Below are 18,064 nucleotides of genomic sequence, written 5' to 3'. Positions count from 1 at the left end.
GGTTTACTTTCATGTTTTTAAAAAAAAATTGTTTGGCAAACTTAGTGAAATTCTTTGGATCCCTTGGCGGGGCATTACATACCTAGGCATGTGGGTACTGAAGATGGTTATGAGGAATTTGCTGAAGACTTTGAAGTTACTAGATCTAGTGTTGAGGACATAACTAATAATGTGGAGAGACCTATTGGAATTAGGGTTGGTCAGTTTGCTAGACCTGGATCACAGTTGAGGCTGAAGCATAAGATGGAGGTTTCTAATTTCTTAGGTAGTTTGACTCTTGAAGACCTAATTGATTGGATTGGTGAATTGGAAGACTACTTTGAGCTTGGAACAAACTAAGTTGAAAGGACATGCTGCCCTCTAGTGGAAAGAACTGCAAAGAGACAAAAGAAGAAGATGAAATGAAGATCACTAGATGGAGGTGGATGATCACTAAGTTGAAGGCTAAGTTCATTCCCATTGATTATGAACACGAGTTGTTTAAGAGGTTGTAGAATCTAAAGCTGAAAGATATGACTATGAAAGATTATACCGAGGAGTTCTACAAGTTGACTATTCGGTCTAGGCATAGAGAATTATCAAAGGAGAAGGTAGCATGGTACATTAATGGTTTGAGATTCAACATTCAGAATGAGGTTGGTATGCTGAATATTTCTTCAGTTGAGGATGCTTATAAGTATGCTCTGAAAGAAAAAGATAAGTTGAAGAGGAAAATTCAAGGTCATGCTAGAGGAAAAGAGAAGTAGGATAACTAGGCAAAGGTTGACCTAAGTACTGAAGGTGAATCAAAACCTACTGATGAGAGGAGGAGGATAGGTGGAGGTGGATTTAGTGGTAGTTGTTTAAGATGTGGTGAAGAATGGCATAGACCTTTTGAATGTCCTCATGGTAGGAAATTTTTTGTTGTGAATGAGGTTGTAGTCCAAGGCAGTCAACTAGAGCAAGGAGAGAGTTTTCTAACTCAACAAGTATTGGTTTGTTAGAGGACACTGGATTCTTGTTAGAGGACTAGTTTATTCAGGACTCGTTGTAATTCTTATGGTAGTCTACAATTTGATTGTGGATGGTGATAGTACCGATAACCTTGTTGTTGAGGAGATGGTTCAGAAACTTGGTTTGAGAAGAGTGAGAAATCCTTATCCTTATACGATTGGCTAGTTGCAAGGCGAGCATCCTTTGGAAGTTAGGGAACAAGGCCTTGTTGATTTCTAGATTGGGTAGTATAAGGATCAAGTGCTTTGTGATATTATGGCAGTATGATTGCAGGGATATCCATGATTATGTCAAGAATGTGTTTACATTTGTGAAAGATGGCAGGAAGCATTCCTTGATTCTTTTGCAGAATGAAGAGGTCAGTAGAGGGAACCTGAATATTGGTAGCTAAGTGGAGTTGGTAGATTCTATGAAGGTTGGAGATCAATATGGAAAGCAGACTTGTAGCACATTGAGGATGGATATGAAGAAGCATAAGATGAACATAAGATGAAAAAGGGAAAGAGTGTGCTTGTTCAAGACTAGGAGGATATGTATGTGAAAAACCAATTTGGCATTTGTGTGCTAAATCCTAAAAGATGTTCCTCTAGCTACTAAGAGTGTCATTTTGAACCTGGGGTGTCTAATCTAAGAGCATCTTTGGTTGGCTTGCAATCCTACATGTTGGAGGGATTTTGGCTTGAAGATGTGGACTCAGTCACCAAAGGAGTGGTGCTCAGTCATTATTGTGCATAGTTTTGGCCTAGGAGCTCAGCATACTCTAGGAGCTTAGGATGCTCTGGGATATCTACATGCTCTAGGAGCTCAACATTGCTTATGGTTTGGTAGATGCTCAACTTGGTTTTCTCTAGCACTCAACTTAGTCTTGGTTCCTATTGGTATTAAGTTTTCTATGAGCAGACTTTTGGCATTTAATTTATGTATGGGAATTTAATTTGTGTTGTAGTTGATTTGCGGCTCAACGTATATTTAATGTGATGGATTTAATTTAATTTATAATGAACTGGGTCAACTTGTGGCTTAGTTGGGTATAAATAGGGGGTTTTGTGGAGTCTTTAGCGATTATCCATCTAGCTTGGAGAAGAGGATGGAGGCTAGATGCAAACATTGAATAGCTAGTAGTTGCAGCTTGAGAACCTGAGGATTGCTTGGTGGAACTGAGGGTATAAGTGTGGATTCTTCTTGGTATTCTTATCTAGTTTTGGATTTGGACTAGTTAGGATTGAGATTGTAAGTTGGATCTTGTGGGATCTTTTAGAATTGATATTGTAATTGATGTTTGTATTTGGTGCTAATCTGAAAGGCCTTACAGTCGAGCATATTGCATGTAAGTAGTTATATCTATGAATAAAGAGTGGTGATTTGGTATCAAATCTTTCATTATTGTTGTGTATTGTTATGTTTCCACTATGTGGTTATTTGCTGGGAATTTGGACATCTCCTTTGGGGATTCTCCTACCTTACACTATGTCAAAAACCAGAACAAAAATGAGGAGGATACTTATGATGCTGAGGTTGAAGAAACTCTAGAGAAAGCTAAGAATAGAACCATTGAAGAGGAATTTGAAGCTAAAGTGGATGCTGAAGAATCAAAGCAAGTTGAGCAGGATTCTAGAGAAGTTTGTATTGAGATTGTTATAGGACCTAATGTTGAGGTCCCTAATGCCAAAATACCCTATCAAAGAACAAATCAAATCCCTAGATAATATGGTTACAAATGACGAAAGTAAGGTTGAAAAAAAGGGACCTAGAAGATTAGATCAAGATCCTCAATGAAAAAGTGGTCTCTCTTGACAAAAAGTTCAATAATGCCATTACTTGTATTGAGCTAGGTGTAGTCGTCTCAACTATATGTAGGGTCTAGAAAGAGATGATGAGGAAGGATATCTTTGGAACAGTCATAGGTCATAGAAAAATCAAGAAAGAAGACATGTAGAACAACAACTTTCATGTAGAAATGAAGGGCATGGAGGATGTTCACAACTGGACCGAAGATCTCAGGCACCTGGTTGAGGAATGGGAGAACATTAAATAGGCCTAGCTTTTCCTAGCCTTTGCTTTCCTTTTTTGATTATTTTAATGATCAATTCATTTACTTTAGTACTTTTATGGGTTATTGTGTTCTTTCTTATAAATTTGGGACACAGTTTAAATATTGTTATGTTTATTCTAGTTTATGTTCATCCCCAATACTATAAGACTTAGTTATCTTTTTTAATTATTAGCAAGGTCTTGGTTGATAAGTTAGACTCTAAAATTAGTAGTACTTACTCTAGATTTTTATTAAATTTTGGTCTATGGAGGTCCTCCAATAGTTTGTGTTAATGGTGATCTTTTCTCTTGCTTGGTTGTAATGGCCTAGAGCAGAAAAGTTCTTTATTCTTATTGTTCCTTAGGTTCCAAACTCTTTTCCTACCTCCTTTAATCAATTTTTTTTTTATGCAAAGTAGTATTTGTAGTGCCCTACTAGATTATTTTTTAATAGGATTTTAATTTTAAAAATTAATTAAGAATAACTAAATGATAACTAATGCTAATTCTTTGAAAATAAGCAAGTACTATTACATCTAATTGAATACAAAAAAATTAACACAATTGAATCCATAAACTTGCAAAGAACATCTATGGATTGTGGAAATTTACTCTATATCACTATTACACTTATTATGCCCAATCATCCAAATGTCAGTTCTACAGTAGTTAGGAACTAATAACAATGTCATTAGTACCATAGATTGAATAACTTGTAGCCCAAGTCTATTGTATGATTTCACAAGCATAAATATGAATATCAACACAAATTTCCATTTGAAAGAATGTGCAATTTCAATATGGAAAGAGGAAACATTTCACCTTCCTTGAGAAAGAAGATTATAGAGCTTCATTGTCGAGATTCTCCAATGCAATAATCATTTTCAGCTCTTTCTATAAATAAAGAAAATGCCATTGCCCTTATCCAATGCTTTTGAAGAAAAAAAAGCATGTGAGCTATTTCAAATATGACTAGGGTCATGATGTTAAAGATACCATAGTTTTTTTTCCTTTTATAGTATTATTTTAAATACATACACTCATGGTAAGTTTTAGATCATGGATTAGATTTCAAAGTTTCCTGGTTTCTTAATTGAAAATTTCAAGTCATCATTCTTAATATTATTTTTAATATTAATAGTTATTAGGTATTTTCAAAATTCAAGTGTATGATGTTAGATCAAATTTATTAAATTATAATTATGGACTTCTCCCAAAAGAAAAGAGACATTTTTTCAGAAGTTGGTGCAAGTGATTTGATGGGCATTATGGGTCGATGATTGAGATTCATTTAAATTGAATTGGAATTAAAGTTATAAAACAAAACAATTTTAAATGTAAAAGAAAAAAAAAGAAACATTTCAAATGATTTATATTGATTTTAAGCAAAATATCAAATTGCTAGAAAACTGAAAGCATGTTTTAATCATTTGAAAAATATAAATTTTTAAGAGAATAATATCTAAATTTGAAATTGAACTTTGATAATGTATAAATGATAAAAGATTTGTTAATGAAGTATGTTTCCATAAAAAATAAATATATTTTACATATTAGTTTTTAAATAGAGTTGATTATTGATATTAATTTAATTGAAGATTATGAGAAAAAGTAATTAGATTTTATTATAAAGAAAGAAATGAAGAGTTAAAATTTTAAATCTTTCTCTTTTTAATATATGTTGGTAAAATATTTTAAAATATATAAAACTTCAGCCAAATCAGCACTAATTAATAAGAAATCATAAATTAATTAACATAAATTAATTTTTATAGTAAAACTCTTGTATTAGTTTTCTAGGTTAAATAATTGATATAGATAAATACCATGGAAGCTTCTTGTAGCTACCAAATATATTCCACAATCATTTGCAACATCCTAGTTGAATATGCTAAAATGAGCTTCTAGCTAGCAAAGTATGAACATTTACTGAAGTATAATAGAGGATTTTATCATAACAGTAAAAGTATGTAGAAGGATTTTACCAAATGGGCTTTGGAAATTTCGAGGCCAAAGATATCAAGAGGTGTAAAACTCAATCCATACTCATTTTTAATGTCTTCTTTAGTGATGAACTTGGTTCTAAAAACCATTCTCCTTACTTTTGTTCATGTCAATGGGATCTGAAAATGGAATATTTAGCACAAAGTCTACAGTCCTCAATTTCCATAGCTTTTTTGACCCAAGATTCCTTAGAAACCCATATTTCTTAATTGGTACTTTCTTCTTCTCAAAACCCTCTCAAATCCTTTCCAATTTTTGTAGCTCAAGGGAGCTTGCTTACTAAAAAATTGGTTCTATTTATCAAGTTACATTATTCTCTACAATGACTTGTGGCGAGGGCTTCCATGAATTTTGGCATTTCAGATTCACATTATTTCCATCCCCAAAGAAAAAGTATATCAACATCTTGGGTAGGTGTGAACGCAAATAGATATTATTTCTTTCCAACTGATTGTCCATGAGAAGTTATGTGGATTTGTGGCCATGAAAATAATGATTTCCAAAGAAACTTCTAGAATGAATATGAGTTTATTTTTCCATTTTTGTAGTCTAAAAACTATTTATAACCCTAGCAAAAATAATAATAATGAATATAATATAGAAATTAATGAACCTAAAATTATTTTGAAAATAATTCATTTTAAACCTTTTAATATAAAATACTTGATTTTGGAAAAATTGATTGTTGGCCTCCAATGGAAACATTAGTTCCCTATCTATTATATAGGCAAGGACTAACAAGATTTATTTACTTTTATACTCTGACATAACCAGCACCAATCTTATAAGTTGTAAAAGAGGGGACTCATAAGAGTCATGTGACCTTTAAGTCATTATCACATCCACCTATGTGTGTGTGTGTGTGTGTGTGTGTGTGCATACACATATATTAATAATAAACTTAAATCAAGCAACAAAAAAAAGAATAAAATCAAAATAATATAATCTTGATTGGAGTACCAATCCTTCCTTGGCATTATGCTATGTGCAAGCTAGAGGAACAAACTTGAAAAAACTATGCATCCCCAAGCGCATACTTTTCTTACCTTGGGAACTCATGCATGTGATAGAGATTTTGGGAAGGTGAAACAATTTTGACATGAAGTCAGACCCCTTATCCCAACCACTATTACCTTGGGCTAAGGAAAAATGTCTTCCTAAAATTCCAGGTGCCTACATTAGGGAGAGTAAAAAGGTTTAATGGAAAGTCAATGCACCCATTACATATGCCTTGGGACATATCATTATCTCAAAATAAAAATAAAAATATTATAAAAAATACCTACAAATCTTAAAAACCACCATATGTTGCTAGATATGGGGGGGAAGGCACTATGTTCTTTTATATTTATAAATGGTATGAATATTGTCTTTCTAGTAAAGAGAGCTCTCTAGAGCCCGCTAGAAACTCAATTTCCATTGAAGATATTGAGCTAGAAGCCCCTACTCTTGAGCCTGGATATTTTGGTAATCTAAAAAAAAAAACCCAAAAACCCTAAGGGAAAAATAAAAACCCCAGAAGATTCCTTACTATTGGAAACCCTGGCTAAACATAAAAATGCTTCCACACAAACTAGCCTAGCTAGATCCCCTAAGAAGAGAAAAGTCCAAATGAAAATTATTGAGGTGGATAATCAAGACTTGGAAGAGTCTAGCGAGGATGAAGGAGACAAGAAATTGAAGGCTCAAGGTTATCGTATTGAGTCCAACTATGTGGAAAGGAGATCAGAAGGATTGATGGTTAAAAAAGGTAAGAACTACAAGGAAGAAAGTATAGAGGAAAACTAGGATAAAAATGAGGAGGATACCTATGATGCTGAGGTCAAAAAAAATCTAGAGAAAGTCAAGAATAGCACCAATAAAGAAAAATTCAAAACTGAAGTGGATGGTGAAGAATCAGAGGAGGTTGGGCAAGATTCCTAGGAAGTTTGTATTGAGATTTTTATAGGGACTAATGTTGAGGTCCCCAATGCTAGAAAACATATCAAAGAACAAATCAAAGCCCCAAACAATACGATTACAAATGAGGAAAGTAATGTTGAAAAAAAAGGAATGGGAAGATCAGATCAAGGTCCTCAAAGACAAAGGTGGTCTCTCTTGACAACAAGTTTGATAATTCAATTACTGGTATTGAGATGGGTGTGGCCATCTCAACTATATGTAGGATCTAGAAATATATGATGGGGAAGGCTATCTTTGGAATGGTCATAGGTCATAGAAAAATTAAGAATGAAGATATGCAAAACAACTTTTGTATAGAAATGAAGGGCATGGAGGATGTTTACAACTAGATCGAGGATCTCAGGTACCTAGTTGAGGACAAGGAGAACATTAAATAGGCCTAGCTTTTCCTATCCTTGGCTTTCCACTTTGTTTTTTTTAATGATTAGTTCATTTACTTTAGAACTTTTATGGGTAATTGTGCTCAATCTTGTAATTTTGGGACAGTTTGAATACTATTATGTTTAATCTGGTTTATGTTAATCCCCAGTACTATAAGACTTAGTTATCTTTCTTAATTATCAGCAAGGTCTTGGTTTATAAGTTAAACTCTAGTATCAATAGTACTTACTCTAGTTTTTTATTAAATTTTCATCTATGGATGTTCTCTTACAGTTTGTGTTAGTAGTGATCTTTTCGAACTTGCTTGGCTATAATGGCCTAGAAAAGAAAAGTTCTTTATTGTTATTGTTCCTCAAGTTCAACACCCCTTTCCTACCTCCTTTAATCAAAAACAAAATTATGCAAAATAGTATTTGTATTTTCCTACTAGATTATTTTCTAATAAGATTTTAATTAAAAAATTAATTAAGAATAACTAAATTATAACTAATACTCTTCCTTGAAAACCAACAAGTACTATTACACCTAATTGAATACAGAAACTTCAATACAATTGAATCAAAAAACTTACAAAGAGCATCTATGGATTGTGGAAATTTACTCTATACCACTATTAAACTTATCATCCCCAATCATCCAAATGTCAGTTCTACAATAGTCAGAAACTGGTAACAATGCAACATTAGTATTCATAGATTGAATAATTTGTAGACAAGATCTATTGTATGATTTCACAAGCATAAATATGAAAATCAAAACAAATTTTTCTTTGAAAGAGTGTCCAATTTTAATATGGAAAGAGGAAAAATTTTACTTTCCTTGAGAAAGAAGATTATGGAGCTTCATTGTCGAAATTCTCCAATGCAGTAATCATTTTCATCTCTTTCTATAAATAAAGAAAATGACATTGCCCTTATCCAATGTTTTTGAAGAAAACAAAGCATGTTAACTATTTCAAATATGACTAGGGTCATGATGTTAAAGACACCATAGTTTTATTTTTCCACTATAATATTATTTTAAATACATACACTTATGGTAAGTTTTATCATGGACTAGATTTTAAAGTTTCCTAGTTTCTTAATTGAAATTTTCGTAGTTTCTTAATTGAAATTTTCAAGTCATCTTTCTTAATATTTATTTGTAATATTAATACTTATTAGGCATTTTCATAATTAGATCAAATTTATTGAGTTATAAGCATGGACTTCTCTCAAAAGAAAAGACCCATTTTTATAGAAAGTTGGTGCAAGTGATTTGATGGACATTATAGACCAATAATTGAGATTCATTTAAATTGAATTGGAATTAAATTTATAAAATAAAATAATTTTAAAATTAAAAGAAAAAAAAAATTGAAATGATTTATATTTATTTAAAGAAAAATATCAAATTGCTAGAAAAATGAAAACATGGTTTAATCATTCGAAAAATATAGATATTTAAGAGAATAATATCTAAATTTGAAATTGAATTTTAATAATATATAAATGATAAAAGATTTGTTAATGAAGTACATTTCCAGAAAAGAAAAGTAATAGTTTACATATCACTTTATAAATTGAGTTGATTATCGATATTATTTTAACTGAAGATTATGAGAAAAAGTAATTAGATTTTATTATAAAGAAAGAAGTGAAGTGTTAAAATTTTAAATCTTTCTCTTTTTAATATATGTTGATCAAATTTTTAAAAATGTATAAAACTTTAGCCAAATCAACACTAATTAATAAGAAATCATAAATAAATTTTTGGTAGTAAAACTCTTGTATTATTTTTCTATGATAAATAATTGATATAGATAAATACTATGGAAGCTTCTAGTAGCCACCACTTAGATTCCACAATCATTTGCAACATTCCAATTGAGTATGCTAAAATGAGCTTCTAGCTGGCAAAGTATGAAAATTGACCAAAATAAAATGGAGGATTTTACCAAATGGACTTTGGAAATTCTGAGGCCAAAGATATTAGGAGGTGTAAAACCTCAATCCATACTCATTGTTAATGTCTTATTTAGTGATGAATTTAGTTCTAAAAACCATTCTCCTTACTTTTCTTCATGTTAATGGGATCCAAAAATGGAAGGTTTAGCACAAACTCTAGTCCCCAATTTTCATAGCCTTTTTCACCCAAGGTTCCATAGCAACCCATATTTTTTCATAGATACTTTCTTCTTCTCAAACCCTCTCAAATCCTTCCCAATTTTTGCAACTCAAGGGAGTTAGCTTACTGAAAAGTTTGTTATATCTATCAAGTTACATTGTTCTCTGCAATGACCTATGGTGAGGGCTTCCATGAATTTGGGTATTTTAGATTGGCATTATTTCCATTCCCAAAGAAAACATCTATTAGCTTCTTGGGTAGGGGTGAATGTAAATATAAATATTATTGCTTTCCAACTCATTGTCCATTAGAAGTTATATGAATTTGTTGCCATGAAACCACTAAAAATTCCAAAGAAACTTCTAGAATGAATCTGAGTACAATTTTCTTTTTTTTTAGTCTAAAAAATATTATAACCTTGGCAAAAATGATAACAACAAATGTAATTTAAAGAAATGAATGGACATAATTTTATTTTGAAAATAATTTATTTTAAACCTTTTAATATAAAATACTTAATTTTGAAAAACTTGATTGTTGGGCTCCAATGAAAACATTAGTTCCCTACCTATTATATAGACAAGGACCAACAAGATTTATTTACTTTTATATTCTAACTTATTCTAATTTCTTATGTAAGGTATGTGAGACAAAATTGAAGCATTGAATTATATATATATTCAAAATTTTATTGGAATATGAAAACAAGGTAAAAAAAAAGAAATTTGTAGATGCATTTTCACTTAGGCATTTACATTATTTTTTTATTTGAAAATTTTATTTGAGGTATTAAAATAGAAGAAATATATTCACTATTGCATTATATTCAATGGTCATGTTTGGTATTAAATTTGTAAAGACATGACTAAGTTTAGTAGGTGATGTCATCATCTAAGAAATAGATATTAAAAATATCAAGGAAATGATTCTTAATGTGGTGAATCTCTCTTTGAAATTAATGATTAATAATAAAAGATTTATTCACTTTTATAATCTAGCTTATTCTAATTTCTTATGGAAGGTATGCAAGGAAGAAGACTTTAGTTATTAACTTTCATCCAAATTAGAGAGAATGGAGTAGTTATTTAAAATATTTTTAAAATATGTTATAATATTGTGTAAGTGCACATCACAATGATCATAGTCAGAAGTCACATTACTGAATTTTCCATATGTGATGTTGTTGCTAATAAAATTGTAAGCAGTGATGGAAGAAATGAGTTAATATGAAGAAATGTTTAAGAAAATTTTCAAAAGATACAAATATTTTTAGAATTTCTAGACCACAATTTTGAAGATATCAAAGAACTTATTAAATCTCAAAATAGTTTGACAAAAAGGAGTCTAACAAGGTGAATGGTCTATAGATGTATTGGTGAAGGTCAAGGACGGTAAGTCCAAAATAATTATTTTAATGGGAAGGAAACGAAAAAAATAAGAGAATAAAAAAAGAAAAAAAATAATTAAAATTTTGAAGTAGATATCCTAAAACAAGAATTAGTGGATGTAAAAAAAATCTAACCGAGACATGATAGAAATTATCAAAGAGAGAGCAAAAGAAAAATGGCAATTCTTAAATGAAATCAATATTCCTATGGGAGATTTAGGATAATTTAATGAGAAAAATGTCATTTTAGAAGAAAGGTTAGAATTAATTGATCAAATCAAGAAAAAGAATGATAATCTCAAAGAGGAAATACATCAATAAAAAAATCACAATAATTTATAGATGAGTGATCATAAAATTGAAAGAAAGAAATGAACAAGTAGTCACATCCATTGAAAGTGTAATATCCCAACCACATACATTTAATGTTGCAAGTTAGAAAGAAGCATTTATGCTCTTCACTTTTTAGTTGTGAATTTGCTATAGCTATTTGTGAGCAAGGTGAAGATAATGTATTTTTTAATAAAAATATTGCAGGTTGTTTTGATGAAAATGTTGGTTTAAAAATTATGAAAATAATTAGATATAAATATTGGGAATTAGGAAGTCACAAATAGGCATTCACGCAAGATCCAAGTGAGCCAATATTAAGGCCTAGAATATGTCTAAGGTCATAAAAGAAATGCTATAGATATTAAAATTGCTAGATCTACCAAACTAATTCAACAAATTCAATGCTCTTATTGTAACAAGAAATGTTACACACAAAAAAGTAACATTGTTTTTATTTATATCCATGTACCTTATGTGGATTGAAAAACCATTGTGACAAGACATGTTGGATTAAAGTACTTAAGGACATACTTATTTCACGATGCATACGAATGGAGTGCATGTAGAGTTATGGGTTCAATTGGCGCAAAAAGCATGTATGATAAAAAAAAGAGATTATCTAAGCGCAAAATATGATATGTGAATAAAAAGTATTATTACTTTTCTAGAGTGAAGTTGGGCGAATTATGTTAAAGAATTCTAAAATTAAAATTTGTGAAGGGAATGAATGATCCTGATTGGGGTGAGCACTAGCAGAGTGACTCACCATGGCCAACTATATATTAATTATCTTTGATTGGCATAATAACCACCATATGATCACATTAATTATTGCAAATCTAAGATTGTACTAACTATATCAATGATTGAATACTGAAGATTGTAGCTCATATTTTGAAGTTTTTATTCAAAATTTTATTTATGACAAAGAAGTGATAGAATAATGAGCATTTTTCCTTTTTCTCTAATATTTGTCATGAAGGAGAATAAATGATAATAAATATTAGTAATATATTTGTTTAGCTGTACTTGACCACTTAGAAATACATACATTTATAATTAAATTATATTCTCAAATCTATTTACATATGACAAAGTATTATGTCATATTAAAGAAAAATATAAGAAACGAAGCAATATTATGTTTTATGCATTTTATTGTTTTATACCTACTATTTTTAATATTCCTTCACTCACTTCATAGCAGAAGGTAACGTGAGCTTAATTTACGATGAAGAAAGTTGTGTAATTTAATATTAAAATTGTTTAACTTGTAAATGGGGCATGACAGTTTTAAGTAGAAAATATGGCTGATTAGTAATTATGGAAAAGGAAAGTGAAACGATAAATTGCAAATAGAAATGCTACTCGTTCTGATAAACGATTATGATTGGACCACTCCTAAACATTTCACACTAGAAAAATTAAACCTTAGCCTTCAGAATTATAATAAACACTTTGAGTGCCTTCTATGAATTTTGGTTTCAGATTCCAAAATTCAAGCCCAATATCTTCCATTACACTCTAGTCATCAAGTAATAAAATATGGAAGCAAGACTTTCGTAGAGCAGACGACAGAAGAATATGACTAGAGCTATCAGTGATACAGATCCTGTGATTACAAACAGCCCCCAAAAACTAGAAATGCTCAGCCTGTTTGAGTTCAATCTTGCTCCAGGACTAGTGCACACCGTCTCATTAAAATACATTGCTTCAATTTTCTTCATTTCTACGTCCTCTGAGAGAGACAAAACAGCCCTAGAAATGTCTGAGAGCAGAGGCGAACCTTTGGGAAACACCTGCGCGAAAAGCACAGCTAAGAAATGTTTATAAGAAATGCAATAAAACTAACTATTAGATGTATGTATTATAGAATTTAGGGGAACGTACAAATCCCATGCCGCCAGTTCTGTAGGTAGGCCCCACGATTGTATATCCGCATTGCTGGGACAAGAAGAGGCGAAGGTAGGGGATCTCGTCAAAAATAGCAGCAACGCCTCCTTTTTCTGGACCCTTGGTCAGTGCCTCTGCATATTCTTCCGCAGTTGAATAATGTTTTATATTGTGTTTCGATATTCCAAAGTGACGGTGCAGATAATCGCGCACAAAAGACCCTTTTTGATAGCCTACGGGAATTCTTTTGTTTCTCAACGCGTCCACACTTGTAATCCTCGGTGTTATTTGTTTAACTGTGAGGATTGAAGATAGGTTTGCTGTGTAGTTCGACGCTAAAATTAGAACTACAAAAAGCCAGACTATAATGACAACTCGAGTTTCATTTCTCTTGATTGTCTCCCCTGCAAACATTGACGTAATGCAAGGATGTAAATTCTCTAAAGAGAAGTTCCTAAGTAAACTATAGAGTGGAAAGCAAAACGATTATATGTTTGTGATGTCCGATGTGTATATACAAGAAAACCACAATTCTTTGATTCCAAGACTTACTGTGAGAGAAAAATAGAGTGGAGAATGAAAACCTGGAAGGCAAGGCAAGTGAAAAAGATTTAGATAGATATAAAGCTATTTATCCGATAAGGAAATGTAGGGAACACACAATTACAAGCAGAGAAAAATCATTTTGTACCATAGAGTAGTGATCACTTGGGTGATGGCCTCTCCTCGAAAGACTTCATTTACTCCGTGCTCAAGAATCCACACCACCGCTCCTGTAAAGATGAAGGATGCTCCTGTTGCACACCACAAGCTGGGAGTAAATGGCAGGAGAAACGCCCATGGATTGTTCCCGCCATTAGTGATAATGGGCATTACCATTGCCATGCCAGTTTCCGTAAACGGATGTGTGAATCCTACAAATTTGCTTCGATTCGCTACAATTGAAGTATCGCCCACGACCGCATCCAATTTCTGCGAAACACACTTCCATTAACAATATCAGATTTCTACAATTCATTTCTATAATTCATTTCTATTGATTTTTGTTTCTAGATTTAATTGTGTATGTTTTTTTAACATTAACCTTTCAGATCACACCCTGTGATCCATCACTAGATAAGAGAAGGATGTAAGATGAATATCAAAAAAACATCATTACATCCTTCTCATCCTCATGATAAATCACAGACCTTGATGTTAGAAAAATATACACAATTAAATCCAAAACAAAAATCAATACCTACCTCCATCAATCAGCATTCGAAATTCAAATTCAAATTGCTTGTAACTTAAAATTGCAGGCGGAGAGTAAGAAAGAGACGTTGAGATAGACTTGATAGACAAGATTGTCATAGTTGTCACTGTCATAAGTAATGAGATCGTATGGAAGGGCATAGTCAAGCCGCCTGAGAACTGCTTCAAATACATCCTTACAGAACCCCGTGACAGTGTTCTGATTACGGCTTTCATCATGCGTGACTGTAACGAATTCCTTGAAGCCTCTCTTTGCTGGCACCCCTATTCGAAGCCTTTTGCCGATCGTGGGTATCACCCAACCTCTTGGAATCTGCGCGTCTCCCCCTGGCCAAATTACAACCTTTAGCTTTTCTACGCCATTGTTTGGAGGTGGTGGAACTGGATATACACTAGTCAGACGGTGAGCTTCATCCGTCCAGTAACCAATGGAACGGTAACTTTTGCCTGCAACATTTACTATTTCATAAGTAGGCCCTGAGAGTTCTCCATTACTGAGTCTAACAGCCCCGCTTAGCCCAGTAAAGTTCGTTGCAAGTATGTGTCGTAAAAGCTGCTGGCCCTGCTGAAACACCCTGATTCTTGTCAAGTCCGTTGCATTTACACGTTCTACTGGAGGGATATACGGCTTCGGGAACCTGAAGCCAGTATTACTGGTTCCCAATTTAGAGACGGCCTCGGCTACCATCTGCACGCTGTCATAAGCCAATAGACCGTATTGGTTGAGCTCCGTCTGGGCAAAATCCTCGCCGGGATTTTCAGCTCTAAACTTTTGCTTCCACCTTTTAGTGAAATTTTCAAGCTTTTCTGAGTTAGGAACATAAGTCTTCACCCCAATAATACCTTCCATGGATTCCATTGTGGAAGTGTTGAGCAGAGTATCGAAGAGACTGGCAAAGCCATCCGTCGTTATCCAGACATAACCGGAGCCCATCATTCCAATGTCATGTGCCTCGGCAAAGAGCTTCAACCCGAGACCGGCGACCATGTGAGCAATGAACACTCTGGACTGCATATTATTCAATTTGAATAGCTCCTCCCTTATCGCCTCCCTGCTCGCGCTTGGGGAAATTGAGGATCTGTATTCTATTTCGGAACCCACGTCCCTCAGCGCATCGTTCAAAGAATTCACTGCGCCGAAACCAAAATCATCGTCAGGATAAACAACCACGATTCTTCTCCAGCCATAGTACCTGACGAGGGCCGCAATGGCCTTCATCTGCAACGCATCGCTACGTGCCATTCGAACAAAGTATGGAAATCGGGAGTTGGAAAGAAGTGGACTCGTAGCAGAGAAGGACACAATCGGCACGTTGCCCGCATCTCCTATATCTGATACGAAGTCTGCAACTTCTGATTTTTGTGGCCCGATTATCGCTACTACTTCCTTATTCAGGAGGTCAACAGCTGCATGATGAGTAGAATCAACAACATTAATTTAGTTTCTCAACCATCCATAATTACAACTCATTACAACTAATAAATAAATTTTTTAAAAATATAAACTTAATTCATTTCAAGATTAAAAGTGTTAAGTAGTCAAAATTAATTAATTAAATTATTTTAAAATTAAAATTATTAAATAATCAAATTTGATTTATTTCTTTCCAGCTTAATTTTCTTTCAAGAAAATTAAATTACCTTTCAGCAGGTCAACAGCTGCCCGATTAGAATCAACATTAATTTAAACTCAGCCATCCATAATTACAATCTATTACAACTGACGAATTGTAGTAAAAACGAAAAAGAAAAGTGAAATACCGGCGCTTGCGCCGAGTAGTGAATCTCCCTGGCCGTCTCGCATATCCAGGACGAGCTGCATCCCGTTTAGAAGGTTTGTACCATTATTGACGTCCTCCACTGCCAAATGAAGGGCAGTTTTGGCCACTCTCCCCACTAGAGAATCAAAGTCCACGATGGCACCTACATGGACGTTGTCACCAGATTGCGTTGTAAAGCTTAGATTTGAAAGCAAAATGATGGTAAATATTACTGCCAACATTTGCCCCTGGCCACCAATGTCTGCGAAACACCTCATCATGGTCTTCTAGTAGATAGCTTGAATCCTCTAATTTCATGATCGTTTCAGAGGCAGAAGCGGATTTATAGCAAACTAAACTCTGTTGTACAAGGTCTCGTAAACAAAGAAGATGTTCCTGCAAATGATGAGCGGAAGCAACACGGAAAGAAAGTTTACGCATCGGCAACATCGGCAATATGAAATAAACATTAAAAATATGAACAAGGCGTTAATTGATAATCGTTCATATCGAGAGGTAGTGGTGAAGCTTCCTAAAACCAGTTTGATAAGGAACACATCCTGGGCTGAAGAAACGATGGCCATGCTTAGAGCAAGTTGAAGGACTGTTAATATTGGACCAGCTTAACCGGCGGCATATTCGAAGAGAGTAGCGTTTCCGTTTGCAATTTGTCCTTTCCGTTTGGAATTTTTCGATTTCCGTTCTATAAAGATTAATCCGCCATATGACACATCAACCAATTTTTTCTATCGTATTGGGGAAGAGGACTGAGTATTCTAAGTGTTCTAATTTTGCGTTTCTTAAATTTTTTTAAGGGCATCTTATGTTGCAAGTTGTCTTCTTATAACTAATGTTCCAAGTCTATAGGATACATTTTGTAAAGATGTTGAAAATAGTGCAAACAAAAAGTGAGACCAAAGGTCATGTAAAAAAAGTACTCATATTTGTAGAGGTGATTGACATCATGTTATTAGTTCACTTTTGCAACTGTGTACATTTCATTAAGTATGGGTAGCTATCATGTACTAACAACCTTATAGTCATAACCATTGGTGTATTTTGTCAACAAAATTATACTCTAAGTCAATAAATATAGATATTAAGGCTCCGTTTGGTTGCTGGTATAGGAATAGAAAAAGACAATTCCAATCATGTTTGGTGCACTTGGAATTCGACTGGGAATATGTTAATCTATTGTTTGGTTGTACAAAAATAGAATAGGAATAAGGTCAAGTTTTGTATTTTAAAAAATATTTTTTCTAATTTTTTTTTAAAATTTATTATTTTTTTAGTTAATTCATTTTCATTTTCATTTTTTTAAACAAATAGATATAATTTAAAAACATGTTATTTAAAAAAAATTAAAAAAAAAATTAACAAAAAAAATTCAAAAAGTAAGTTAAAAAAAAAAAAAAAAAAAAATTTGAAAAAAGAAAAATTAAAAAAAAAAATTTTAAAATTTTTTTAAAAAAAAAAAAAAATTTTTTTTTTTAATGAAAAATCGGAATGGGAATGGAAGTGGCCTATTCCAATAACAGATTTTTTTGGCATAGACATATGCTCATTTTAGGGGCAAAATTGGAATATGTATTCCTATTCCCAATTCCGATTGAGCTTACCAAACAGCGAATATAAAACATATTCTAATTTTGTTTTCCTATTCCACTCATATTCCAACAACCAAACGGGGCCTAAATCATCAATGTAGGTATTAAATCAATAATTCCTATCACAACCATTAGAATGTATTTAACTACTGGGTCCTTTCTCCTATAACCCATTTTTCTTGATCATAAATTAAACTTAAGTTATCCCTTGCTGTGAAGTGAGTAAAGGAACATATAAAATAATAACATAATTTACAGAACTATGTAAAAGTCAATAAAATATATAAAACATAATATACTTCATTTCTTATATTTTTATTTTATATCATTATAATACTTTGCTACGTGTAAAT

At 32.6% G+C, this 18,064-nt stretch overlaps 1 protein-coding gene across 1 annotated transcript; it reads right to left on the bottom strand.

The window, feature by feature from the left end:
* Positions 1 to 12,714: 12,714 nt before the first annotated feature.
* LOC149554721 (glutamate receptor 3.3-like) lies at positions 12,715 to 16,382 on the bottom strand. Its single transcript, XM_089828986.1, has 6 exons — positions 16,106 to 16,382; positions 14,412 to 15,751; positions 13,782 to 14,062; positions 13,643 to 13,674; positions 13,088 to 13,494; positions 12,715 to 12,996 (listed from the first exon to the last, which is right to left on the bottom strand). Exons 1-6 carry the CDS (start codon positions 16,380 to 16,382, stop codon positions 12,715 to 12,717), a joined length of 2,619 nt encoding a protein of 872 aa, XP_089685112.1.
* Between the last annotated feature and the right edge of the window lie 1,682 nt (positions 16,383 to 18,064).

This window comes from Cupressus sempervirens, chromosome 5, assembly GCF_028749045.1.
Source record: "Cupressus sempervirens isolate cs-2001-9-10 chromosome 5, ASM2874904v1, whole genome shotgun sequence".
Lineage (NCBI taxonomy): Eukaryota > Viridiplantae > Streptophyta > Pinopsida > Cupressales > Cupressaceae > Cupressus > Cupressus sempervirens.
The sequence above is the reverse complement of the archived record's forward strand: the minus strand, read 5'-3'. Positions and strand labels throughout refer to the sequence as shown.

Excerpts from the sequence above, each read along its gene's own strand:
- LOC149554721 (XM_089828986.1), bottom strand. The coding sequence starts at position 16,382 with ATGAGGTGTTTCGCAGACATTGGTGGCCAGGGGCAAATGTTGGCAGTA. Across the intron at positions 15,752-16,105 it reads ACTACTCGGCGCAAGCGCCG|CTGTTGACCTCCTGAATAAG; the intron begins GTATTTCACTTT and ends CTCATCATGCAG. Across the intron at positions 14,063-14,411 it reads TCTATCAAGTCTATCTCAAC|AAATTGGATGCGGTCGTGGG; the intron begins GTCTCTTTCTTA and ends TGTGTTTCGCAG.